A 27,115-nucleotide genomic window follows, 5' to 3' on the forward strand; every position below is an offset into this window, starting at 1 on the left:
CTCACGCACACCCTCCCCCTTCAGCTTGGCTTCCCTTCCAGTGCCTTCCCTAACTCTGAATATGTAACCCGACACCCTGGATTCAGGATGGGTCTTCCCAGGAAGCCTGAAAGCTTAGCTTAGGTCTACTGATGATCTGCAAGCGCCAGGAAGTCCTCAGAGGTTGGCACGGAGACATCTGCAATGGTAGCTCTGAGTCTCTCCTCTGAGGGAAGAAGATACCCATCAGCACTGTCCTCGCCATCCCTAGTAGTGGGGGGACATGGAACCCCAAGGAAAGCTGCAGACAGGATAGGGACCAATGTGAGCCTCAATTTCAGCATCTAGAAACCTGGGAAAGATGGCCATGAGGGTCAAATGGGGTCACACGAGTGGATGTGGTCTGCCAAGGATTCTGTCAAAATAAGTATGATCTTCCACCAGCACCTCCTCATCCAGGACTCCCCAAGACAGGGGCTTTCACGCTGACATTTACTCTTGCTTCTGCTCTTGGGGCTTAGCATAGCCTTGTGCTGGTCAGGAGGCCCTGAAGGCACATGGAGAGGCCTACCATTTGCATCTTCGTGGATGAGCATGGGACCCAGTGTAGAGCAGAGACTCAGGCAGTGCTGGCTGAGTCACAGTAAAGTGGCCGCAGGTCCACAGCAGGTAGAGACCCCAGCAATGCAAACAGAGGCTCTGAGGTAGCATGGGGCAGAAGAGCTTTCTGTAAATACCCCTCGCTTAACAATGTTTGCTCATGTGAAAGGCTATGGCACACAGTCCTTCTCACCCCGTCAAGAGCACAGGACGAAGTGTCTAACAGCTCCACGCCCTGGAAGCATCCTGACCACAATGTTTGTGTGAACAGGACTGTGTGGGCTCCCCTTCTTCCTCCCAGGATCACTGCTGGCTAGTGGGTTGTTTTTTAACATTTTATCGACTCTTTGTGAATTTCACATCATGCACCCCAATCCCACTTATCTCCCCCTTCCTCCTCCATATCTACTCTTGGCCCTTGCACCCCCCCCTAATAAAACAAACAAACAAACCAAAGAATAAAAGTTAAAAAAAAATAAGAAAAGCCATCTCATGGTAGAAGTTGCTGTGTGTCCCACAGTATCCTGTTCTGTCCAAGCATCTTCACTTGAAAATGTTCACTGCAGTGAGTCATTGGTCTGGTTTGAGGCCTCTGGCTTCTACGACACTATCAATACTGGATCCACCAGGACTCCTCTTAGTTATCCTGTTGTTGCCTTGTGTCATGGAGATCCTACAGCTTTGGTCTGCAGGACTGGTCCTAGCAGTTCACAGATGGGGTAGATGCTGGGGTGGGCCACCTCAACTCAATGCTGGATCTGGGCTTCGGTGGTAGCTGAGTTGGTCAGCTGCTCTCCTGACTGAGGCAGCAAGCAAGGTACAGGGCTAGCTCTCTTGTACTTCCACCATGAAGACCAGCTCTGTAGCACTGCCTATTTGAGGGGGTGGGGCCAGCTCATCTGCTCTCACATCCTTGGAGCTAGTGTACTCCCCAGCCACCAGGGACAGCTCTACCGTGCTGCCCTGGAAAGCGGTGGGGCCATACTGGCTAGTCTTACATTAGCTTGACATAAACTTGAGTTATCTGAAAGGAGGGACCTCAGGGGAGAAAATGCCTCCATAAGATCTGGCTGTAAGGCATTTTCTTAATTAGTATTTGATGGGGGAGGACTTAGCCCATTGTGGGTGGTGCCATTCCAGGGCTCCTGGTCCTGGGTTCTATAAGAAAGCAGGTTGAGTAAGCCATGGGAAACAAGTCAGTAAGCAGCATCCCTCCATGGCCTCTGCATCAGCCCCTGCCTCCAGGTTCCTGTCCTGTTTGAGTTCCTGTCCTGATTTCCTTTGATGATCAACTGTGATACAGAAGCATAAGCCAAATATATGGTTTCTTTCCCATCTTGCTTCTGGTCATGGTGTTCCATCACAGGGATAGAAACCTGAACTAAGACTCATAAATATTTTCTGTATATTTTACTTTTGTACTGCCATCCCCTCCCCTCACAGGAGGAGGCCAGGCTAGTGCAGACTAGAGAAGGCTCCCTCAGGCTTTTTAGAGGCCCTGCGGATCAGGAAAGCTCATTCAGAGGGGACTGTGCTACCAGGAGGGAGAGACATCAGATTTTACAAGTGTTAAGTCTCAAACTCAGGACAATGGCTAACTGAGGTGCCTAGTTAACAAATCAAAGCAGACTCTAGCCACCTGCCTCCCTAGGTGCCAGTCTGGTACAGAGTCATCCAGGCTGGCAAACACCAACCCCTAACCTTGAACTCTTTAGCCCACACCCCAGCTTCTCTGACTCCTACATAACCCAGCCATTTTGGCTACACTGGTCTCTTGGTCTCCCAGCTTGCTCCTTGCCTCTTGGCTCCTCTCTCAGCCCCCATCTCTCTCTCTCTCTCTCTCTCTCTCTCTCTCTTAACTTCCTCTCTGACCCTCCTCCCCATTTCCTGTCATGGCTGGGTTCATTCTGGATCCTTCCAGAGGCCTCCTATATCTATCATAAATCTTCTCTTCAACAATACCTATTAACAGTCATGTCCACTTTTTTTGTTTTTTGTTTTCATTCAGCATGAAAAAAGTCTTCTTTTTAGAACACTTCCCATTGTATTCCCTTTACAACGATTCACTTCTCATGGGAACTGTCTCAGTGTTTCAGTGGTTGAGGGACATTTGTGGTATTGAATAGGAAACATTTCTGCTGTAGACATGCTCATCTATAAAGAACTGACCCTTCTCTGTTTCAGGTGTCCTAGTCCCCCAGGGTTGAATACACAGGCTCCACATTTATGGGGTACAATCAGTTGTTGGAACTGCTTTGTAGAAGGTGCCACTCTTCACTTGCAGGTAGGCTGTGCCAGGCCATAGCAGTGGCCGTACCAAGGGCACAGACAGGAATATGTTCTTTATACATGACTCTAATAAAGAATTGGCTGCTTGTAGGAATTCAGTTCACAGAGAACCTGCCCAGTCTCTCCCAGTGCTCACAGCACTGAGGCCCAGCTGCTCCCAACAATGTTGGACACATACTTAACATTAAGTCCTAAGTGGCTTCCTAATGGCAGTGCTGCTAACACTGTCCTAAATGACAGTCTGGGCTCAGCTCAGGCTGGACTCTGATTGGTCAACAGAAGGATTACCCCTAAACTCAGCATCCCTCGGAAACCCTGTGAAGTGGGTTTCTGTTAGTCAGGAAAAGTTAGTTCCCTTTTTCCCATGCCCCCTGACATCCCAGCCAACTACTTCCGCAGTGGGGCTTCTAGTTCCCTATTAACGTAACCAGGCCTGTCACAGATCAAAGTCACTATTCTTGGTCCCAGGACATTCCAGCTTCCACACTTTCTCCCACCACAACACTCATCCTTAAAACGGGGAAGGGTCCCCCACAGTGCTGTTCTCTCTGCCCCAAGACACAGCCTGGCAGTTTTGATCCTGCAGGAAACCTTCCTTTCTACTCGTGGAGTGGGCTTGTTTGGTAGTTTTACTGTACCCTTGTTACATCTTGGGCTGAATCTGGGAGAGATACTGCCCACCCTCTAAAGTCCTGGTCCCTCCTAACTGAAAGGAGCTGCCGGTTTGACTCTCCTGGGTGTGGATTATTTTCCGATGCAGGCTTCAGTCACTTATCACACTCAACTCTAAGAGTTAGAGTCTGCCTCTTCAGCTGCTTCTCTCCTCTACCCGCTACGCACTCGCTTCTCCTTGCCTGCCCGGTACAGCTCCTCTCAGAGCTGCCTACTCTGTCTCTCGCTCACTGGGGCTTGCTATGAACTCCGGGGAGCCTCATCACATGGGAAAGGGGTGCCTGTCCACTGTGATCCTGGGTGTCTCACTGACAAATCGCTTGGGATGCCCTTGGGGACTGAGACACTGTTCTATGGCACTTGCCTCTTACCGTGTCACCTTCTCTGTGCCTTTGGTCCTTTTCTAATGGGATCCTACTTCTGCAGGGACTCCTATTTATGGCCCCTTCCCAGGTCTTTTCTTCTTCCTAATTGCTATGCTCCTGGGAACTCTTTATTGCCACCCTTTCTTCAAGGACCTTTCCCTTTCTCTAGCTAAGAGCCTAACAGGTTCTTCTCATTTAAGACTGGACTGCTGACTCCTCTCTCCTGCTTTCTCTAATCTCTCCTCACCCTCCTTGGACTCAGACACCATTACATGACACGGCCTTATTTTTATTACAGATATGGCTTGGCCTCCAGTCAAGTTTCACAGTCGATCTCAGTGGCCAGGAAACTACATCCGATATCCAAATTCTCACAGGTTTCCACAACCTCTGTTGCTACATAAGCAAAGGATTCACAGAGCTCTTATCTCAAAGCCTTCTTTGTTCTCGAAGCCCTTATCTCTCACCTTATCTAAGCCCCTCTGCTCTCTGTTCTTGTCCCTTCCTCTGATCCCTGGGTTCGGTCCTCCAGAGATTCAAATGTCTTTTGGGCGTGGGCAACATGTCTACTTTAGTCTACTAAAGAGCTGGCTCCTGAGAGGACATTTGGTTTACCCACATTAGACCCAAGCACATTGCCTCCAAAGCCTTTGTCCTGGACCAGGTTAGTCACTCAACTCTGACAGGGAGAAGGAAGACAAAACAGAAAAGTCCAGGAAAAAGACACTATATTTTGAGAACGACTGGGAGGTAAACGATTTCCAGTAGAAGTTCCTGATGGCTAAGTGTAAACTAGCTCTGAGTATGCTTACCCAATTCCTTGGCTTTGTTTACTAATTGTTCCCCTACTTAAAGCCACAGATATCTTTAAAGCTTTTGCTGAAAGAAGCTTTCTTTATTGCAGGACTTGTAGAGCATTGGAGGTGTCATTTAAACAAACGAACAAAATATGTGCAATCTGTAAAATCCCAAACAGAAAAGTTACCTTAAAAATTGAAGCAAAAGAGGTTAATAGTTTAAACTATCTGTCTGTCTGTCTGTCTGTCTGTCTATCCGTCTGTCTAATTTTCATTTGCTATAGCATACTATATTGAAATTGGATAAAATTTTTGTTTAGAAAAAAAATAGGTTTTTTTTTTAAAAAAAACTTGACAGGGAGACAACACCAGGCCTCCAAGATGGTTTGTCTTAGTTTATTTTCCCTCGACTAACTAGGCAACATCAAATCTCTAAGATATTTTGGATAAGGTTTATAAATTCCTAAGGTTATGACGGTCTATTCAGACTAACAGAAACTGACTTAAAGATGTACGTCTAACCATTTCTGTCTTTCCTAACATTGTTAAGCTTAAGCTATTTAGAGAAGTGAGTTATATAAAGATGATATTTTATAAAAAAGTATATTATAAAAGATCAGAAAAATGAGGTTCCTAGTATCTCCATGGAATGTGTTTATGGTTTAAAGTTTATTTTGATGTTAGAGCATCTTTTATTCAAAACCTATAAATTTTAAGGCACAAATATAACAGAGACAACATTAGGAATTCTTGTAAGTTGCTAAAGATAATTAAAACATAAAAGTTAATGGACTGTCACCTTATAATTATCAAATTTAATGTGCTCAGAACCATGTTTTTAGTCATGCTAAGTAGTTATGTAATTTATTTATGGAAACAATCTCGGAGAGAAAGACTGAACTCTACCTTCCATTGTGTACAGTCTTTTGTACATGTTGTTGAAGTTAAGTCTGAGGCAAGTAAGTGAGAACAAGTTTAAAGTAAGCTTAAAGTCTGTTTAGTGAAAATAATATTCAAAATCAGGCACATAAAAGAACTTAAGAGGCCATTAGACAGCCCTCAAACCCCTCAGAGAGATCCGAGTATGGCATTTAAGGTGTTTGGTGGGAGCGAGAAGCTGGAAACGGTGGATGGAGATTCCTGATGAACAGAAATACCAGATTCTCCTCCAAAGAAGACAGGGTACCGCCTGGGGCCTGCTTCAAACATGTCCATAGCAGTCACTGGGCAGAGAACTGCACTTCACCTCACTCACCCCTAGGACCCACAAAAACTATGGTAGGCTGGACACTGAGGCTAACGGTCCCCCACTGCCTTGCCAAGGTAGGTCACTCTCCCAGGTTCCTCCTTACAGGAAAATCTCTCAGATCTGCTCTGGAACCCTGGCACCCAGTACCTCTATCAAGATTACCACGGAGGAGGCCAGGTTAACTATCCAGATCAGTGGGTAAGACTGCCATTTTTAATTGATAAGGAAGCTACTCGGTCCATATTTCCTGTTCACTCTGGTAAAACTTATCCTTCCAGAGTCTCTAGAATAAAAACACTTCAAAACTGAGGCTCAGTCACCTGCCAGCTTAAGCTGGTTTCAAGTGTAAAGGTCAGGCCTTGTGTTTTCCCAGAGCTAACAGGCTTCCTGGTGACATAGGTGAGGTCACAAACAGATTTCAATTAAAAAAATTCTGAACTATCATGCTGATGCTACTGACTTTAAAGATTGCTTTTTACTACATTTTATGCTCCAATGATAATTCAAAAAGGACTTAAATTTTGTCTTAGGATTTTACTGCTGTGAACAGACACCCAGACCAAAGCAGCTCTTACAAAAGGACAACATTTAATTGGGGCTGGCTTACAGGTTCAGAGGTTCAGTCCATTATCTTCAAGGTGGGAGCATGGTAGCATCCAGGCAGGCATGGTGCAGGAGGAGCTGAGAGTTCTACATCTTCATCTGAAGGCTGCTAGGAGAAGACTGACTTCCAGGCAGCTAGGATGAGGGTCTTAAAGCCCACACCCACAGTGACACACCCACTCCAACAAAGCCACACCTCCTAATAGTGCCACTCCCTGGGCCAAACCATCACACTTTTCAACAGTTGCTGTCAATAATCATCCACCTATACCCATGTAAATGATTGAATATTTCTAGATGGAAAGGTGCTGTGGGTTGGTTCTAATGCCTCCCAACATCACACAGGGATCTGCATGTCCAGATGCTGAGAGTCCCTGCCCCCAGTTGGTTCTAATTGGTAAATAAAGTTGCCAGTGGCCAATGGCTGGGCAGGAAGACAGAGGTGGGACCACGATGGGGGAGAGGTGGGGGATGTTAGAATTATCATGACCGGGAGACTAAGGCTCAAGCCCGAGAACTTCAGGAGAGGAAGCATACAATATGTAAGGATTGGGGTAGAGTGGCTCCAGGGGCCACTCTTCCAATTGGGTCTAGGGGAGCAGGAATGGAATATGGATTTTAGAAAGTAATAATTCAGGAATACTGGAGGGGAGAGTGTGCTAGCCACGGGAAGGTTTGGAAATGCCCAACCATTGTGCTGTTTAAGGCATATTTAAATACAAGGCTGCACACGTGTATGTGTTCCACTCGTGGATCTAAAACATTTAGGTGGGCATAGAGGAGGCACGTGAACACACCGGGTATGAGCACCCACCGGGTAGTTTAGAGTGGTTTAATGTACTACCAATACAGAAAGAAATGATAAAGTTTAAAGATTAAGGTGGCTGCATGTTTCCAGAGTGGAAAGGAAAAAAAATGGTTTATATAAGTTGTGGGGGTTTGAGGAAGTGACTTGAGGTATGGGAGAAATGAGACTTTCAGCGGATACAGATAGTATTAGAACTTCAGAGTTTAACATATTAACCAATGAAATTCTGGTAAGTAATTAATCTAGTCAGTAATAGTGATAAGTACTGGCTGCCAAAGCTTTTTCAAAAATAATTAAAATTATTGTCACAGGCTCAATTTTTCCCTTTGTTTTCCTTTATAAGTACAGACTTTTAAAAAGTTCTTCTCATGGTGCTGGAAACAGCTCTGTGTAATTCATATCTGCCCAGTCCTCTTAAGTCCCAGATCCGTGTTTCGGGCCTTCAAGTTCTGCTTGCCTTTGGTTCTCTTTCCCCGCCAGGAAATATCTGCCTTATCACAGATGAGTGCTCATGTCTCTGCTGATAATTTCTCAGGCTTTATCTTTGCTCTGGCTCAAAACAGGAGCCTGCTCCAACTGTTTGCTGGCGTTTACCAACTACTTTCTCTACAAGGAGGACTTTAACACAGGCTATAACAGACAACCTTTTATCACAACGTCAAAGTTTCATGTAAGCTTCATGGAGTCACAGCTTGGACCCACCTATCACAGCTCAAGTGGGCTCTGGCTCCATTGTCTGATTCTTAGCTTTACTGTCTGTCCACGGTCTGTAAACCACACAGATATTCACTCAGCTGGCAGACAGCATCCAGGGACCAACCTTGGCACCAAGGCTGCCCCCAAACCAGCTCATCTAACTAGCTTTCATGGACCTACAAAATTGGGAAGTCCTCAATTTGTTGGCAACCAAAGAGAAGTAAAGAATGTTGCTACCATGTGAACCAGCCCTGCCAGGGAGAAAGAATTAAAGACCTATAGGAGTTGGACCACAAAGCAAGGCCTCCAGGGGCTGACTCCTCTGTGGGATCCTCCCTTGGCTCTCCCTTGGATGGAGATCCTGAATCTGCCAGCTCCTTGGCCCACTGATATCTACACTTCTTGTGATAATGATGGTTCCCATCTCATCAGCGTCTTTCAGTGTTGGGAAACCCTGCTATTAATGTCACAGTCCACCATGACCAGACAGCTCCTTGAGCTCGGCACAAAATGGAGGACTCCCTTTGCAGTGGGGCTTCCTCTTCTCCGTCTGACCTTATCTGGGGAGCCTGACCTCCATCCACATCCTCTACAGGAGGAATGTCATATGATTCTCATCAAAATCGCAGGTTCAAGTCCCTTTCTCCTGGGAAGAACCTGCCCAGCACCTGGAATGCCTCTTCATGGCAATGAGGCATTCCCAGTACCTTCAGCTCCAATGTACATTCGCCTGAAAACCCCTTCCTACTCTCCAGGGTTCATATAGCCCTTGTTCACCCCGAATAAAATATATCTGCATAAGCTGTTTCACCGAGTATCATCTAAGAGAGCTGTTTTATATCCGGAGGGAGGAAGCTGAACTCAGAACCACGGTTCAGGAGAGAACTGGTAAAATAACCCAATGTAAACCAGATGCTGCTGACAGACTCTCTCCAGGTCTCCTACCAGAGCTTGCCTGTCTGACTCCCCACCACTGACTGGCATTCCAGCCTTTTAGAGAACGTCCTACGTCATCTCCATTTAGTCAGAAGCAGCTAGATGAGTACAGTTGTTCTTGACAATACACAAAAGGCTGCAATGTCAGGTCCAAAGTGGGCCCCCAAAACGGCAGTGCTGCTGACAGTGTCCTAAATGACAGTCTGGGCTCAGCTCAGGCTGGACTCTGATTGGTAAACAGAAGGCTTGCCCCCTAAACTCATCATCCCTCAGAAACCCTGTGAAGTGGGTTTCTGAGGCAGGAACAGCCATTACTTCCCTGTTCCCCCCGACCCCTGACCCCGTCTCCAATAGCCAACTAACTCCTACAGTGGGACATCTTGGTTCCCTGTTAACCCTGATGAGCTTGTAAGGATCACAGATCCCCACACTAGCTCTCAGGCTGTTCTGGCCCATGATGACCCCCCCACTACTAGTTCCCAGGCAGTTCCATCTTGTACAACCCCCCACTACCACAATATACCTCCTTGAAAGTGACAAGGCTTCCCCCACCTTCTGCTCTCTCTGCCAGCCTGGCCATTCTAATCCCCCCATAAACTGTTCTTTTTTTACCCACAGAGTTGTCTAGTTTGGTGGTTTCACTGTAAGCCTTGTTCACATACGGGTGGTAACCCTTGGGTCTGCAGGTGTGTGGCTTGTCCCATCTATCACTTCCCTGGGCCAGGCTCACTTCTCTGGACAGCACTTGGGTAGAAGGGACCTAAGACTGGGCAGGAAGGCACACCTGCGAGCCCCTGTCACAGCCTGCTCTCAGTACCTACCACTGTGTAGATGTTGCCTCCCATCAATTATGGGGCCTACCGATATGAGGAGGCTAGGATGGCCCAGAACAATAGTCTTCCATTTTCTGTCTAGTTTGCTTGCTTATCAGCCATCGGAAAATAATGGCACCCATGCCTGTTGTTCAGTCACCTGGAGAGTGAGGTCAAGGGACCCTTGGGGAGTCCTATTTACCTTTCTTTGCCAAAGAAGGCAGACAAGGAAAACCGTAGGAACACTTCTATCTGGATGGAGGAGGTTCCCAGCTCCCATCCCCAGTGATGGCAGCATCAGAGACAGCGGTGGGGCAGACAGCTTCTGCGGGAGTTCTATGCCCTTTCAACTCCACGTTGTTCCCAGCTGATCCTGCATACACATGTAACTTAGCATGTCTGGTTCTGATCTGTATGGCGGAGCAAACCTTCTGTGAGATCTGGCTTGAGGGATGCTTCTCTGATGCTGCCTTCATTGTGGCAGGGACGACTGGGAGCATCCCCCGTGGAGTTAAGTCACCGTAGGGCTGTGGGCTGGCCATGCTCTGCACAGACCTGCTGTGGCTGGGTTGGGGTAGCTGATTCACAAACACACAAACTACTCAGCCTCTAAAGTAGCCATGGTCTGGGGAGGTCATTACATTCTATGGATCCTCATTCTTAATGCCAGGGACAACTCAGCAAGCTGGCTATGTCAAGGTGGGCACTCTAGTCTCCCTACAAGTTGCTCTGAAAAGCCAGGAAGCATTCGTTCACCAAGCCACGGCTATAAAGGAGAACACTTACCTCTGCCTCCTGAGACAGGAAGGTGAGGCTCTGCAAGTTTGAGGGATACTGTGCTAGCATCCTCAGGGGGGAGTGGGGTGGGGATAGGGGACCTAAGAGCAATGGAAGAGGGAGCCGCATGACCAGTGAGTGTACAGAGCTGCATGGCACTCTGGGATCTTTTCTTAGGCTATTTCTAATTATCGTTGGTGCTTTGCTACTCTTTGTAGCAGAAATTCAAAGTCCTTAAGGAAACAAAAGTATCTACGCCATCCTCAAAACCAGAGGGGTAAGACATTTAAGCCTTGGGTGGTCTTAGCTGGACTATGGCACCCTAAGGGTTACTGCTACCAGCCCTTGGACTCCCAAAGCCACCCTGCACCCTGAGCACTAAATTGGAGCTTGGACTCTGTGGGAAGACTGCTGGCAAGTGGTCTTTTCTCAATGTGAGGAGGGACTGAGGCTCGCTAGAGAAGAATGGGTATGGGACACAGCATGCACAACAAAGAAGCAGCAGTCACCTGTACCCCTAATAGTACATGGGCTTGTGTGGTCCTGGAACTCACCTCTGCCTCAGACCAGGAATGCCTGTGGCCAAAAAGGTCATCAGTTCCCCAAGGCTGGGTCTGAATATCCTTGGTCAGGGAAGCTTAAGTAACGAGGTCAAGTCAAGTTGGACGAGAACAGTCTTGTGACCTGTGGCACCATGGAGTGATGTGTTTTAAGTGGCTGAGCTTAGTTGTCTAAGGCAAGGATAGCCTTTGGGATTCCCATGTTGGAGACACACAGACCCAGGGAGAGAGGGGGGGGGGGGGAGGGGAGGGGAGGGGAGGAGAGGAGAGGGGAGAGAGAGAAAGAGAGAGGAGAGAGGGATGGAGGGAGAGGGACAGAGACCTCATCATACATGGAGAGTCAGATCATTAAACCTATGGCTCCCTGCTGTCTCCACTCAGCACCCATAGCCTCTCAGGGCTGCACTTTTCTTTTGCAACAGCTTTGAAGTGAGATTCCTTCTTCCTGAGATTCATCCTGGCAGCTCCCTGCTGAACCTCACTAGTGGTCACGCTTTGGGGGTATATGGGCTTCATTTGGAGAATGATCCTGTGGCCTTAATTCTGACTCTTTGGTTAGAATTTGTCAAAGATTAGGAAGATTTTTTTGGTCTCCAAACTCACGGTTATCCACAGGCTACATTTTAGCAGAGCAGGAAATGTTTGCTGCTTTGCCTTGGAAGTCTTGGGAGGGTTTAAGCTGTGAAACAGGCCGGGGAACAGCACAGGAATCTCTGCAGGTCTAGAATCTGGGGGTACAGCTTTCCAGTACACAGGCTCCTCCTCTTCCCAGAAGCCAGAGGCAGAACCACACTGCCTGCCTGGGATGGCTAGGAGACCGTGTCCTGAGTCTAGCCACCTCAGGAACAAGTACCATCTTACCGGCAGGGCCAACAACTGAGTTCATGTTCCCAGGGCCCCAGAACCAACTCCTGCCCTGTTTCTTCAGGTGTTTCACGTTTGTCTGCTCACCCGTAAAGGATGGAAAGAGGGAAGTTACCAATTATCTAAACGAGGCACACAAGGAGTAGATGTGTTGCCTGTTATGACTTAAAGTGACTAGGTACAGCTTGCCCACCTCTTTTGTCCCCTTAGCATTCTACATTCTGGGCCCAAGTCCAGGAGGGGACCTGACTGCAAAGTTGCTGAGTCCATAAGGAAGCAAACATGCGCTCTGTGTTCATGAGACACGAAGTATCTCTGTGACAGGGCTCTTGGGACAACCCACTAGCTAGTCCTCACACAGACCTCAGAAGAAACGACTCATTCAAAGTTACCATGGGTCACAGCAGCGAATAGTGATGATGATAATTAACTACACCGAATAGCCTTGGTACAGTATACACAAAAATGTACAGTGAAACCCAACCAAACTTTCAGGACCCTGAAACCAGGTGACCCAGATAAAGTCCAATCACCAAGGTTAATTTCCTTGCTTAACCCCTAGTGTCAAAATATGATTGGTCAGTGCAACAGCCCACCCCACACCCCCCACCCCCCTCACTTTGGGTTCCCATTCTATAAAAATGTTGTACAATCTCCCTTCAGGGACACGGTTCAGATCCTGAACTGGCCACCTCCCTGTGTGCGCAGAAAATAAAGCTTCCGTTTTTAAGTTTCTGTCTCTGAGGTGAGCTTCCTTTGCTTCCACCCCAAACCCAACAGGACACATTGCCGGGGTTTGTAATGAAGCCCAAACTACATACAATTTCAGGTACCATCTTAAAGCAGTCTTGCACACGGGCAGCTGATTCTGAAATGTTGATGGTTCTGACTGGGCGGGCCAAGCAAGGCAACTGCATTTGGGTGCCTTGGGTGGAGACTCTGGGAGTGTGGAGATGCAGGCGGCCGCGGATGTGGATGCCAGCTATGGTTCTTTATCTGCTCTTTGTCATTCTGTTGAATAGATTTCTCACAAACATGGAGCACACTGATTTGGCTAGGCAGGCAGATTGGCAACAAGCCCCAAGGATCCACTGATCTCCACTGCCCCGGCACTGGGGTTCCCAGGGAAACTGTATAAACCCAGTTCTCACACACACGCACACGCACACACACACACACACACACACACACACACACACACACTACACACACACACACACAAGCTTTAATCTGAAAAACATTCAATTGCCATTGGACCTTCCCTGCCTCTCAAGGTGCTGACTCTGTAGCTCTTTGACATCTCTAAGGACTCCCGCATCCTTTAGGCTCTTACCTAAGAAATGAATGGCACATCACAGGCTTTGATGAAATGGGTCTGCCTCAGCCTAGACCCCCAGACTTGTGAGCCGTTCATGGTGGGTAGCTATGTGGTTAGGCTCAGGGCAGTTTTCTGGGGGTACCACTAGCATCCTGCAAACAGGCTGGTGAGGAACACCTACTGTGTACTGTGGGCTGCATTTGATTTGCTTCCAAATGCAGACGCCACAATGGGATGCTCCCAGCCTCAGTGCTGCTGGTTGAACAGAGTAGGGCAGCAGGATGGGGTGGCACAGGCCTTTAACCCCAGCACTCAGAGGTAGAGGCAGGTGGATCTCTGTGAGTTCAAGGCCAGCCTGATGTACAAAGTGAGTTCTAGGATAACCAGGAGACAGAGAAACCCTGTCATGAAAAAGAAAGGGAAAAGCCGGATGCAGGCCTGTGGGGTCAACAGTGAGGACAGCTCCGAGGAGAGGAGAAAGAAAGTGAACTTGCCTCATTATGATTTCCAGCAGAATGGGAGCTCATGCTAGCTCGTGCTGCAGTGGCAGGATGGAAACCCAGCATGCTGCTCTCACCTTAGACCAGTCTCCTGTTTTCCACTCATAGCAGCCGGAGTAGTCCTCACACGCCTCCTCCGCCTTTGGCCGTGTGGACGCATCGCATTTCCCTTGGGAGTTGGTGCATGTCACAGTTCGTTTCTGGATCCCTTTGCCGCAGTTGGCAGAGCACTGCGCGACACAATACGGGTGTTTCAATACATTCTAATTCACTTTAAGTCCATTAACGCCACTCAAGTCCCCATCGTGTGCCAGGCTCAGAGTGGGGAACAGAAACGACGATGTTATGTAATCAGTACTTGATTTAAGTTCTTCACAGTCCTCTTATACCCTCAGGGGACCCAGCCAGGTGGCCAGTAATGGGTTCAGGGTTCAGGACTCAGAAGAACTCATGGTACCTAAGTGGTCAAAGGAAAAAAATGGAACTTAATGACCAGTTGCCAGGTCTAAACGATCTATGCAGCGCAGGAGTTCAAAGGACAAACAGAACATGAACTGTCAGGAAAGCAAGGGCCAGATGGAGCTAGGGAAGGCCCTGGAAGCGAAGGAGTCTGAGCCTGCTGGCCTCTGGATACACAAGGCGAGGACTGCCATCAGAAAAGGAGGCACTAGCTAGAAGCCGTGAGTGTTTCTCATAGACAAGCTCTCAGAATTTCAGCGAGGAAACCAAGGGCGAAGATGGCAGCACTCCATACAGTAGGTTAGTTCACTTCCTGGGAACAACTCTGAGAGGGTATCTAGGTAGAACTGGGGATGCAGGGGTTCACAAAGGATGATCAAGCTCTCAAGAGTCGTCTGAGGGGCTCTCACGCAACAAGAAGGAATGGCAAACGCTGGGAAGTGGTGGCTCACACATTTAATCCCAGCACTTGGGAGGCAGAGGCAGGCAGATCTCTGAGTTTGAGGCCAGCCTGGGCTACAGAGTGAATTCTAGGACAGCCAGGGATACAGAGAGACCCCGTCTTTGGAAAAACAAACAAACAAGCAAACCAAGAAGGAATGACAAACCAAGAAGGAATGACAAACCAAGAAGGAATGATGAGAGTTTGAGGAATTGGCAAGACACAGAGACGCTGGGTGCTCTGGGACACATCTGCAGCCTGCTACTGACTCACTCCACTGTGGGGAGGCATGGTGCAGTTACATGTCTCCTGAAGGAGAAGGAAGCCAGACAGAGAGGACTTGTCACCTCTGGGAGATCATAATGGACAAGAAGACAAGTAGGCCGGTAAGCAGAAGAGATAATGCTTGTATCCCCAGCCAGAGGGCAGAGGGAATACAGACCACAGCTCAGGGAGCCCCACCCTACCCCCGCCCCCGGGATTTGCTATTGCTGTGTGCGACTCCCTGCCTTTCCACATAGAAGTGGAGGAGGCTAAGGGCTGTGCTCTGCAGAGATTTCAGGCTGCTCGGTTTATCATGTGTGGCAAGCCGTTGTCGTGACAGAATGACAATGAGGCCAACTTTTTAATTAAAAAGTTCCAGCATGTTCAAACACACACACACACACACACACACACACACACACACACACACACACACACACACACACGACAAGCATTATACTCGATATTTCTGTTACTAATGTTCATCCTAAAATATTACCTACCTGGCCTCCTTCCTAGGAACTTCTTTTAATTTAAAATTTTATGTGTGTAGATGAGCCTGAGTGTATATGTATGTGTCACACATATGTAAGGGTGTCTTCGGAGTCCAGAGGAGAGCATTATACCCCCTGGAACTGGAGTTACAGCCAATTGTAAGCCTCCATGTGGGTGCTGGATGCTCTGAGAAAGCCTCCAGCTCTCTAACCACTGAGCCATCTCGCCAGCCCTGTGTGAACTCTTCCTTCCTTGGTACTGTGAGAATAATCTTGACTGGCTTGTTTCAGAAGGCACATGTGTGCCTCAAATCCGGCTGTGGGGTCACCTGGAAGAGCTGGGGAAGCCCGTGTACTTACAAGTGAGGTACTGGTAAAGGGCTGGTTGAAAGTGACCTCATATGTGAGGGGCCTCTCCATAGCAGACTTCAGGACATCGTGCCTCTTGGCCCAGGAGGGCTGTAGCAGGAACCCAGGCCACTAAACTGGTGGTTTCTGCATCGAAAGGCTGTTCCTTTTCTCCACGTGACAATTTCCTGACCACTTTGGCGAGTCCACCTTTAACACTAACCAGGTTGTATCCTGGTACCAGCACCCACAGCAAGCAGCTCAGGGTAACTACAGGGCCAAGTTACCACCTCTGCCTGTGGTCAATTCCTGTGTTGTCTAGTCTGTGTTTCCAGCCGCTCTCTGGTGTTTCAAACACTGTTATCTTGGCCAAGGCCTGGCTCTGCCCTCTTTGGTCAGCAGCCCATTCCCCTGGGCCTCAGCCCCACCTGGCTGAGGAAGAGGAGGTGCAGGAGGATGCTGCCTTTGAAGGACCCAGGAAGGTGATGCTCGATCTCTGTTTACTTTCCCTCAGGAAGGGGCCGAGAAGCTGAGGGTAGGAGGGTTCCCAGCCAACCTTTCATTGCCTTCTGATATTAGATTCTCTTTCCAATAAAGTCATGAAGAATCTGTGGAGGAGGTGGCTGGTGAGGGTGATCAATACTGTTGCCTACATAAGTTTCCAAGTCTCTTCTCCCACGATAAATTGAAAGTCAGTTCCTAGCAGAAGGGCTGTAGGCTCGTTGGCACATAGCAGAGGGACAGAATGCCAGCTTTGTGGATAATTCAAGGGGGACGATCAGATCTGTGCTCTGAGCAGGCAGCATCGGGGGACCAGGGTGGACTCTGGCTTAGGATTAGGATCAGACATGTTCAGAGAGATAGGTGACGAGGGAAGCCTTTAAACCTTTTCCTGTGGGTCCCCCTTCCCATGTGGTGGTCTTCCATGTTGAGATGAGACTTGGTTCCTTAGGTAAGAATAGATTTTTTTTCCCCATAGGGACGAGTCTGAGTGGAAAATGTGGGGATTTGATCTGATCAAAGAACAAATCTTGTTTGACTGAGATCAAGGTGGCCAAAGCCCTAGGGATCACCCATCCTGTGGATGGCAGGCAGGAGGGCATGTTCACTCATCCTACCTCAAGTATAGAGGAAGAATCCTCACAAGTAATATGTAAATGAATACAAAGAAGAAGAATCAACCCATTTTAAATTCCCCATGTTTCATCTCATATCACAAAGGGCAGGAGAAGGACCCTGGTCCTTAAATGGGTGCATTTCAAGATTTGTCTGAAATTAAACTTCAATTTAGAGTGGCCAACGGCAGGCTTTCTGTTCATTAAAAATGGGCCAAATATTTTTTTATTCAAAATAATTCTATTTGGCAATCAAAGAGAACTTTAAAAATATTTTCCATACTGAAGAATGTCTTGGATCTAGCCTCCTTATGTTTCCTAGACCACTCCAGGTTTGGTGGAACCCAAGGGAAGGCCACCCCTTTATTTAGCTATTTTTTTGTTTGTTTTATATCCAGATAATCAACATAATTGCAATGTCAAGGCAAAGCCCTGAACGATGCCATCACCAGAGACAAAATGGTATTTCCAGGACTGGCCTTCTTATTTAAAACTTGGGCCTAGGTGACCTCTTTCCAACATGGTTTTTGGTGTAAAATTTGCAATTGGCTTGCATACCAAAGACTGTCCCTCCTAGCATCTGATTGCAACCTGCAAAGGCTTTGAAACTTTTGACCATATTACAATTCAAGAATAAAAAGGTTAGTGGGTGAGTATATATGCATGACTTTATATATGTGTGTATGTGTCTGTCTGTCTATCTGTCTGTCTGTCTATCTATCTATCTATCTATCTATCTATCTATCTATCATCAATCATCTGTCCATCTATCATCTCTTGGTGGGATGGACAAGAAATGGAATCAAATAGTACTTTCCCAGTGGTGTATACATAGCCAACCTCAAAACCATATTACGTATGTTTGTCTGTTTTTAACTATGTTATTTTAGATGGAGTTTAAGGAAATGTAACTGGTCACGGGGCAGGTGAGGACTGTGGTACACGGGGATGAGTTAACAAATTACCCTGGAGTACAAAGCACACATTGGCCCTGTGATTAGGCCTACAGGTTCTTGCATGGCTTCACCTCAGTAGCGAGCCCAGGCACTCACCTCTGACCACTCTGAAGCCTCCCAGATAGACAGGCAGTCCTGGCCTTCACAGCTCTGTACTGGTGTGGGCCGGGGTTCTGAGCAGTAGATGGGCCGAGTAGTGACGTGGGTGCCGTTCTGTAGCTGGTACACGCATGTCACCTCCCGATGCTGGATGCCCTTCTCACAGGTCGCCGAGCAGGGGCTCCACTGACCAGCTACCCACCTGCCCAGAGGGAGAGAGGACAGTAAGAAGATAACCTGGCGGTGGGTGAGTGGGGAAAGAGATGGGTCTGGGATCGTTGTCATCGACTCTGGAGATCATTCCAGAGCTTCGAACAGAGTGACTGGCGCTGTCATCTGGTTCAGTGGCCTCTTTGGTACAGGGAACATGCTTAGTTCATGGAGAATGAATGGACACAGAGCTGTTCCAACCGTAGCTTCAAAAAAGATATTCATGTATGTGTGTGCATGTGTATGTGAGAGAGAATATATCTATAGCTATCAATCATCTATCATCTATCTATCTATCTATCTATCTATCTATCTATCTATCTATCTGCCTATCTACTATCTATCTATTTATCTATCTATCTATCTATCTGCCTATCTATCTATCTGCCTATCTATCTATCTGCCTATCTATCTGCCTATCTATCTATCTATCTGCCTATCTATCTGCCTATCTACTATCTATCTATCTATCTATCTATCTATCTATCTATCTATCTATCTGCCTATCTATCTATCTACCTACTATCTGCCTATCTGTCTATCTGTCTCTCTATCTATCTATCTATCTGCCTGCCTGCCTGCCTGTCTATCTATCTATCTATCTATCTGCCTATCTATCTATCTGCCTATCTATCTATCTGCCTATCTATCTATCTATCTATCTGCCTATCTATCTATCTGCCTATCTATCTATCTGCCTATCTATCTATCTATCTATCTATCTATCTATCTATCTATCTATCTATCTATCTACCTATCTATCTACCTATCGATCTATCTGCGTGCTGACGTGTGTGTGGAGGCCAGAAGTTATCATGGTCTTCCATATCTTTCTCCCTATGCCTCAGAGGCAGGGTCTCTTCCTAAATTGGGGGCTAATGTTTTGGCTAAGTTGGAAGCTAGAACACACCAGCAATCCTCCTGTCTCCATCACCCTGTGGAGCTGGGGATGCAGGTGTTTGCAGACAATCAGCTTGCTATGTGGCTGCTAGGATGCCAATTCTGATCTTCACAAACTGTGGAACAAGCATTGGGGTGGGACATTAGATCATTATTACAGACCCATCTCATTCATAACTCAGAATCTTCAGCTTCCATTCACTACTATTTATGTTGAGGATGAAACCCAGGGCCTCGTGCACACCAGGCAATGCGTTCTACCAGTGAGCCAGCCCCACTCGATCTCTTCACTTTCATATTTATGCTAGGGTCTTGTTATATAGGCCAGGCTCAATTTGAACTTTCAATCCACCTACTGTAGCTGGTTAAGTGCTCAGATAAGAGGTGTGTACCATGTGTGCTGCAGGTGAGATTTAAACTAGACTTGTAAGTTCTCTTGAAGAAAAATGATTGAGCTGTCACAGAAATGATGACATTGTCAGAGGTTCAGTCTCCTGGAACAATTACATTATGATGAATATACAGGTCTCAAATTAGATCACTATCAAGAGTACGCACACTTCCAACCATCAAAGACAGGGTGACATGTCATATTTCACCACAATACCAGCTAACAAAGGGATTATCTAGGAGGCTCAGGGTTTACCTCAGCACTTCGGCGTAGGGCATAGGGAAGAGTGTGCTCTTTATGAGCAACTGGAATATTCGCCACATTTGTCCAAAACCCAAACTCAAGAAATAAGACACCTGCATAAGATTCCATGTGCTTGTTACAGAGGTGAGCACATCCCAGGCACAGCATCAAACAGGCCACACCTAGAACCTCACAGCACAGAGTGGATGTCACAAACCACTCTAGCAGTCCCAAGAAGCTACAGGCAGGCCACAGCCACTGAGATAGTAAACGTGCTCAATCCCAGCCGGCCTGAACCAGATGCATACAACACTGAGCCAGCTTTATGCTGGGTCCAGACTCCAGGGTTGGGATGTTCTAGTCAGCATCCTAGCCTTTATGAACCTTTGTGGATGAGAAGGAAAGGGACTTATCTGCAGTCAGCACTTGGCTACAGAGGAAATGCAGCTTTGCACAGGGGCCTGAAGGTCAAAGTGAGACTGGCTGAAGAAATGAGGTCCAACAGTTAGGTGGGGAGAGCCTGTCAATGGCAGCTGCACAGCCTGTTCTTGGAGGGCCCTTATAAAAGGCATGCCACTGGCCATGGAAGGGAAGTGGCATAGTGACTTTGGGAGCTTCGGGGTGCTACCTGGATTGGAGACATGGGTTAGGGATCATGACCAAGGAGGGCTTGGTGGAAACCAACTTACTCTGTGCATCAAAACATTTGTGTCTGTGAGGGAATAGAGTTCAAGACCCCCTTAGCCACCTAAATATGTAGATGTTCAAGTCCCTTATAAACAAGAGATAGTATTCACACAGAACTTTAAGTTGCCCCTATATGTAGTGCTGGGAAAAAATAATAGTCATAGTAAGTTATTTTGGGAATAACAACAAGGTAAAAAGCATCTGCATTTACTTAGCAGACATAATTCCTTTTTGGGGGAGTGGAGTTCAAGACAGGTTTCTTTGTGTGTAGCCCTGGCTGTCCTGGAACTCACTCTGTAGACCAGGTTGGCCTTGGACTCAAAGATTCACCTGCCTTTGCCTTCCAAGCTCTGGGATTAGAGGTGCGTGCCACCACCACCTGGGTCACAGTTCTTTTTAAAATGAATATTTCAGTTTCAATTAGTAGTCAGTTTAATCAGTGAATACATAAACTATAGATGGGGACAAAGGGTTATCTGCTATGTAGGAAGAAAAGCTCCAAGATTGGGTCTTGAGAGCGTGAGTACTTGGAGGTGGGATAAGAGTTGAGCCTCTGAAGGGGACAAGGCAAGACCAGAGAAGGTGGGAAGAACATGCAAAAGTGAACTAAGAAAGAGAACTATCATCAGTGTTGGGGGTTGGGTGGACTGAGTAACATTTCTGGGGTTGGTTATGGGACAGATCGTGGGTGGGGTGAGGCCTGGGAGGAAACAGTAACACTGGCGGTGTCGTGCAGCAGCTTCCTCCCAGTAGAGCATTCTATCTTCAGAGAAGCTCCTAAGACTGTCAGTTTTAAAGAGAAGCTCATCATTAAGACTTAGGAAGTACACAGTTTATCTCAGGAAGTTCCTGAAACTGACCATACACACAAAGCTCTGGTTTGCCAAGGTTGTATAAGCAATAAAGACTACTGAGAAACACCCTGGGATGAGTGCAACTCCCAGAAGACATATCCCCATGCTTGCTGAGCTGCCTGCAGGGTTTGCAAAGATGACCTGGTTCGTAGCTTTGGGGAGCTGTCACTCATGCTGGGGTAGGCTTTGGTGACTAATCTGTCTTAAGGTCATTTCTGCTCCTATAAGTAATCCCCTCACACATATTCCTGTATAAGATCATTGGTTCACCAATTTGGACTTTAGTGGTATCTGTATTTTGGACTGTTGTTGATTCCCTATTTGGGGTGAACAGACCTTTTTTCAGACTTGTTCAGGAATAGTGTCATACGACAAGTGGGCAGGGCTCAGTGAGGGTGAAGAAACAAGGCTGGTCTGCATCCCTTTATAGTCAGCTCCACAGATCTTCCTTGTTGGGTCTACTCAACTCTGGGCAAGCCCTGACAGCGTGGAGAGGTAGAGTGTGAATCGTCACTTCTGGATGCTCTGGAAGTGGAGGCAGCAGCACAGAGGCTTGGGAGAGTTTGACCGTGCATGCAGAGTGCATAGGGACAGAGTTACAAAGTGACAGAGTATTGAGGGAGGTATAGGAGAGTGGGGGATGCCAATGGAGAAAGCAGATGTTAGTGAACATGATGGAAGGCTCTTCTCAATCTGGCTTTAAACTAGTCCCCCTGCCTCAGTCTCTTTTTTTTTTTATTATTATTAACTTGAGTATTTCTTATATACATTTCGAGTGTTATTCCCTTTCCGGTTCCAGGCAAACATCCCCCCCCCCTCCCTTCCTTATGGGTGTTCCTCCCAACCCTCCCCCCATTGCTGCCCTCTCCCCAACAGTCTAGTTCACTGGGGGTTCAGTCTTAGCAGGACCCAGGGCTTCCCCTTCCACTGGTGCTCTTACTAGGATATTCATTGCTACCTATGAGGTCAGAGTCCAGGGTCAGTCCATGTATAGTCTTTGGGTAGTCTGCCTCAGTCTCTTAAGTAGCTAGGATGGTAGGCATGCTCCCCACAACCCATCTTGGGGCTCTCGTTTTTCAGTCACATAAACTCCCTTCTATCCATGGTACCCTTGACTCATTGCATCCATGCTCTGATAGCAGGCGAGGCTGATGCACCAGAGCCGGACCTTCTCAGCTTCTCACGCAGTACCTGATAGGTACACACTTAAGTCCTCAACCCCTAGCTTGCCTGCTGGATGACCAGGAGAAGCCACATCCTGTACACCCCACGAGCTTGTTGCTAGATGGGCTGAGATAACCTTTCCCGAGGGCCCGAGAATTCAGTTCAGAGTCTACCATGCTTCACGCCTGACAGATGCGTAACCATTATTAAAAATGTAGACAGTGGTTCTGTGGAGAGGAACTCTGGTTTCCCAGGGGCCCCTGGAAAGGGTGTCTGGGTGGCCATTCTGAAGTACGAGAGAGATGAATAAGGTCTCCTAAAATTAATTTTCCCTCTAATTCTTAATAAGTTTGCATGGTTCAGATGTGAGGAGCGGGTATAATAATGCGATTCCCCTGCTTAAGGACTACAGAGCAGGGCCTCTCATTTATTTCCTTTGAGCTCCGGGCTCCTCCATGCAACAGCAGAGCATAGAATGTTTGAACATGGCGGCCAAAGCATTTGGAAGAAGCTTAGCACAGGGAAGCCTGCAGGGTTGTGACTCCATCTGTCCGCTGGTATGCATGTCCAGCTAAGAGGAAGCCAACACTTTTCTCTGTCTCGCTGTGGTGACAAAATCTTTCCTAAGACACCTGTAACTTTGTTCACCATGTGTGTAGTGAGCCTGGGGGATGGGATGTACAGAGTCTGGCCAAGAGCCCTTCCTTCCCGTTCAACACCAATCAACACCATGAGGACCATGCATAGCTGCAGATCCTCCCCTCTGCTCAAGGACCTTGTCCCTTTCTTAGCTCCTGGCAGACTGGAGCTAGCAACTCTGATGAGAACAACTTTCCCACATGCCATTTATTGTTTCTGAAGACAGGAGACTACTTTTATTAACCAGATGTGTGTGAAGGAGGAACAGCGTGGAGCTGCAAAGGTGACTGAAGGAGCCTGGATAGGAGGACGCTGTCCCAGGGGAATCAACAGGGCCCCTTTAACAGTCCCACATGAGGCTTCAATTCCACCCCTCTCCACTTAAACTCAAAAGTTATGAGTTCTCATAGACCGTTCCCTGAAAAGTAATATTATTCACATATTTGTTTTTTAAGAGAGGAAATGAAAATCCGACGCGCATCATACCGGCCTGTGGCTATGAGCTCGCTTAGAAGCAGGCACTTCTGCTTGCAGAGAGGCCAGCAACCCATGACGCTCTCCTTGGCGTGGCCAACAATGAGCGCTTTTGAGGGAGGCAACCTTCAGCCCTGAATTCTGACTTTAAAATGTCCTGTGTCCACTGGATCCTAAGCTGGAGAAGGTGGGGCTTGCCAGGATCTGTGACTTTTCCATGCCTTTTTGCCCTTGAACAATTATTTCTTATGTGTCGTACAAAGAATGAGTAAGTAAAGAAAGGGTTGGGGAGACAAGTGGGAGGGTGGAGGGGGTCAGGAGGGAGGGGAGAGGAGAGGAAGCTGGCAGATAGTCTGTCTGCCAATACTTTGTTAAAATATACTTCAAGGGAAATTGTTTCAACAATAGTTTCTCCAGATACTACAATAGCTGTGGTAAGCAATGTCTAAAGATTTAATATAGTTGACCCATTCTATAGGTGGGGAGACTGAGGCACTGTGGCGTTAAGTAGCCCATTTGAGGTCACTCAATAATGAGCGGCAGATCTACTTCCCATAAGTGTCATTAGGACTTGGCTTACTTGCCAAACAGTGCACTTGTTTGTTGAAAGAGCATCTTCAATATACCACCATCTAATTTTGGAACGTTTTCATCACTTCCACAAGAAACCCATATTCCTTAGCTGTCAATCTCAAGACCCAACCATCCATCCTAGTCCTAAGTGGTCACTAATCTGATTCTCCACATTTCCCTGTTCTGGAAATTTCATTCAGCCTGTGTCACAGGACACGAAGGTTACTGCATTTGTCTTCTTTTAGTTAGCATGTGTTTTCACAGTTTATCAGGGCCACATTATAATTCTATGCTTTATTCTTCTTTATTACCAAATAATATCCCACTATGTGGATATGTCACATTTTTATTCATCCATTCATCGGGTGCCTGGGAAGTGGACGGCACTCCATACTCCGTAATACTCTGTGCACTATGAGTAAGGCTAGGCGAACATCTGTGCATGCTTCGTGGGGATACATGCGCTCCTTTTTTCCTGAGGTGGACCTAGAAGAACGGTTGTATCAGACGGTAATTCTACACTTGACAATTTGAGCAGTGCCAGTCTGTTTTCCAGAGCAGTTGTATCTGTTTCTATTCCCAGCTTCCAGGTATGAAGACTCCGAAACTTGCACTCCTTACGGATAACCCATGGTCTTTTCTGATTATACGTCTCAGTGAATGCGAAGTGGCCTCTCCCGCTGTGTTTGTTCGTATGTTTATTGTGGCTGAACAGATGTGACATAAACTTCACCAACTTAACCGTGTGTACACACCCACAGTTCTATGGTACTAAATAAACCTGCAGAACCCGACATTGCCACTGCACCCGTCCCTCTTCACATTGTCTTTAACTGAAGCTGCACCCAAACATTGATTTCCTTTTCTCTCAGGACCACTCTGCTCTCATCTTCTCGGAATTCACTGCCAGGGGGGCCTGGTGAAAGAGGCACAATACATCATGGCCCCTCTGATGTCACTAAGGCCTCTGACATCACTTCCTATGATGTCACTCCTTAGGACATCACTTCCTATGACATCTTAAAGGTCCACCTGTGTTGTAACGTGCTATTGTTTCCTTTCTCTTTAAGGCTGAACATAGAAATCAATCTGGAAAAAGATAACCAGAGAGTGGGCAAAAAACCTAAGGGAATAAATCACAAAAGAAATAAAAATGCTGGATAAATGTAAAAAGGGGCAAGTTGCTGATACACGACAAAAAAAAAAAAAATCAATGTATTACCATTTCCTGTCCACAGAGCAGCAACACAAGAAAAAGTAACCAAGCTGCATTTATGCCTAATGGTGAAATGGGATTTCCTACTTCATGTTGAGGACACTGTCCAGTGGTCCTATTTTACCTGTAAGGGGTAGTCACCAGGTGCTAGCCTGCTGTGGCCTGGCACTGGACCTCCTCCATCTTAACAAGCCAAGTTGAGAGAGTAGCTTTCTTCTGGGTTTTCAAATGTTGGACTCTAAAACCTTTGAGCGGTCTGTGTGGGCCAAGTCGTGTCTGCTGAGGAATTTGGCCCTGCAGCCTCCAGTCTGGGACTTTACATTTTAATATCCCAAGTTGGCAGCTGTGGATTTCTGAGCAAACCCCTCAAAGGCCAGAGGTGCATCACCCCATCTCCTATCCCAAGGAGGTTCAGAACCACTGGTTGTCATTTGCCACCCCACCACTTTCTCCTGGGCTTTGACCCCCTATGTTTCTATCAGACACAAATGCTAGTTTTGCCTTCGGGTTGGCTTAACAGGTTAGCCTAAAGCATTCTGCTCTAAAACGAGGGAAAAACAAGAACAACAAAAAAGAGGTCCCTCGGAGGGATGAGGAGACATCCTTTTCCCCGGGATATGCACTGAGTGGTACCCAACAGAAAGGATTACTAAAGCTCCCAACTCAGAGAGCTGCAGGCAACACTCCAGGCTCCGTTAACAGCAGCAGAGGACCCTCACAGATGCCTCAGCTGCTTGGCCCACACGATTACTCAACATGAAAAGAAGCAGGCAGATCTCCTCAGCATTCCACCCTGCGGCTGTCCAGCTTTGGCTACGGAAAGGCTCAGAGTTTTATAAGACTCGGGAAATGTTCCTAGGGGGAGTTCTCACGGACTAGAGTGTGCCAGCTCTACTGCTTCTGCAAATGGCACTGAAGCAAAGGCTTACTCCAAATGTAAGATCTGGAGGTCTCATGGCAAAACCCACCGCCACAGCTGGATGCCCTTCAAGGGTTCCGGTGCACAGCCGTAAGGGTGAGGGGTTCATGCTCTGCCACCCCATCCTTAATACCTTCACCGAAAGCCACACACTCAGTCAGTTCTGACTCCCCGAGGACATCTATCCACACGGGCCAGCAAGTCTCCTTAGCAACGCTCCAAGGTGATGATGACCATTGGTCTAGTTTGAATCCCCGGTGCCTCTTAATGTGCCACCGTGTTAGAAGTGGCAGCTGGTGGTCGTGGCTTCTAAAGGCCATGTGGGTGGTGAACCTGAACAAAAAAAAAAGTCCTAAGGTGACAGACAAGCTGGGCAGAGCCAAAGCTGGTGCCTGCAGATCTCAGCCCTGAGTCAGATGCTGGCTCTGGGCAGTGTCGACCGTTTCATTTGCCTACACCAAGGGTAGCCTGGTGACACGTCACCACAAACCTCAGAGCAGATGGCAGCTGGGACACTTGTGGCCCTGACAGCCACTCCTTGGTTTCCTCTATATGACTCCTGACTCCTCTGAGTTGTGGCTGCTTACTACACTGTCCTGTTTCTCTAGCCCCTCTTCAAAAGCAGATTGTTACTCTGTTCAGATCGATCTTTGACAATTCTGTTAGCATGGATTTTTTTTTTAAAGATTTATTCATTTATTCTATATAAGTACACTGTCACTGTCTTCAGACATCAGAAGAGGGCATCGGATCTCTTTACAGATGGTTGTGAGCCACCATGTGGTTGCTGAGAATTGAACTCATGACCTCTGGAAGAGCAGTCGGGTGCTCTTAACCACTGAG

The 27,115-nt window shown here is 47.3% G+C and overlaps 1 protein-coding gene across 1 annotated transcript in view; it reads right to left on the bottom strand.

Annotated features, from left to right (window-relative positions):
- The window catches only part of Adamts17 (ADAM metallopeptidase with thrombospondin type 1 motif 17), a 315,106-nt gene that overhangs the window by 16,315 nt on the left and 271,676 nt on the right, over positions 1-27,115 (bottom strand). Inside the window, exons 20-21 of the mRNA XM_032893438.1 lie at positions 18,000-18,204; positions 13,903-14,055 (exon numbers count right to left, since the gene is read on the bottom strand). Coding sequence (XP_032749329.1) covers positions 13,903-14,055; positions 18,000-18,204 — 358 coding nt within the window. The remainder of the gene's footprint in view (positions 1-13,902; positions 14,056-17,999; positions 18,205-27,115) is intronic.

Source organism: Rattus rattus, chromosome 2, assembly GCF_011064425.1.
Source record: "Rattus rattus isolate New Zealand chromosome 2, Rrattus_CSIRO_v1, whole genome shotgun sequence".
NCBI lineage: Eukaryota > Metazoa > Chordata > Mammalia > Rodentia > Muridae > Rattus > Rattus rattus.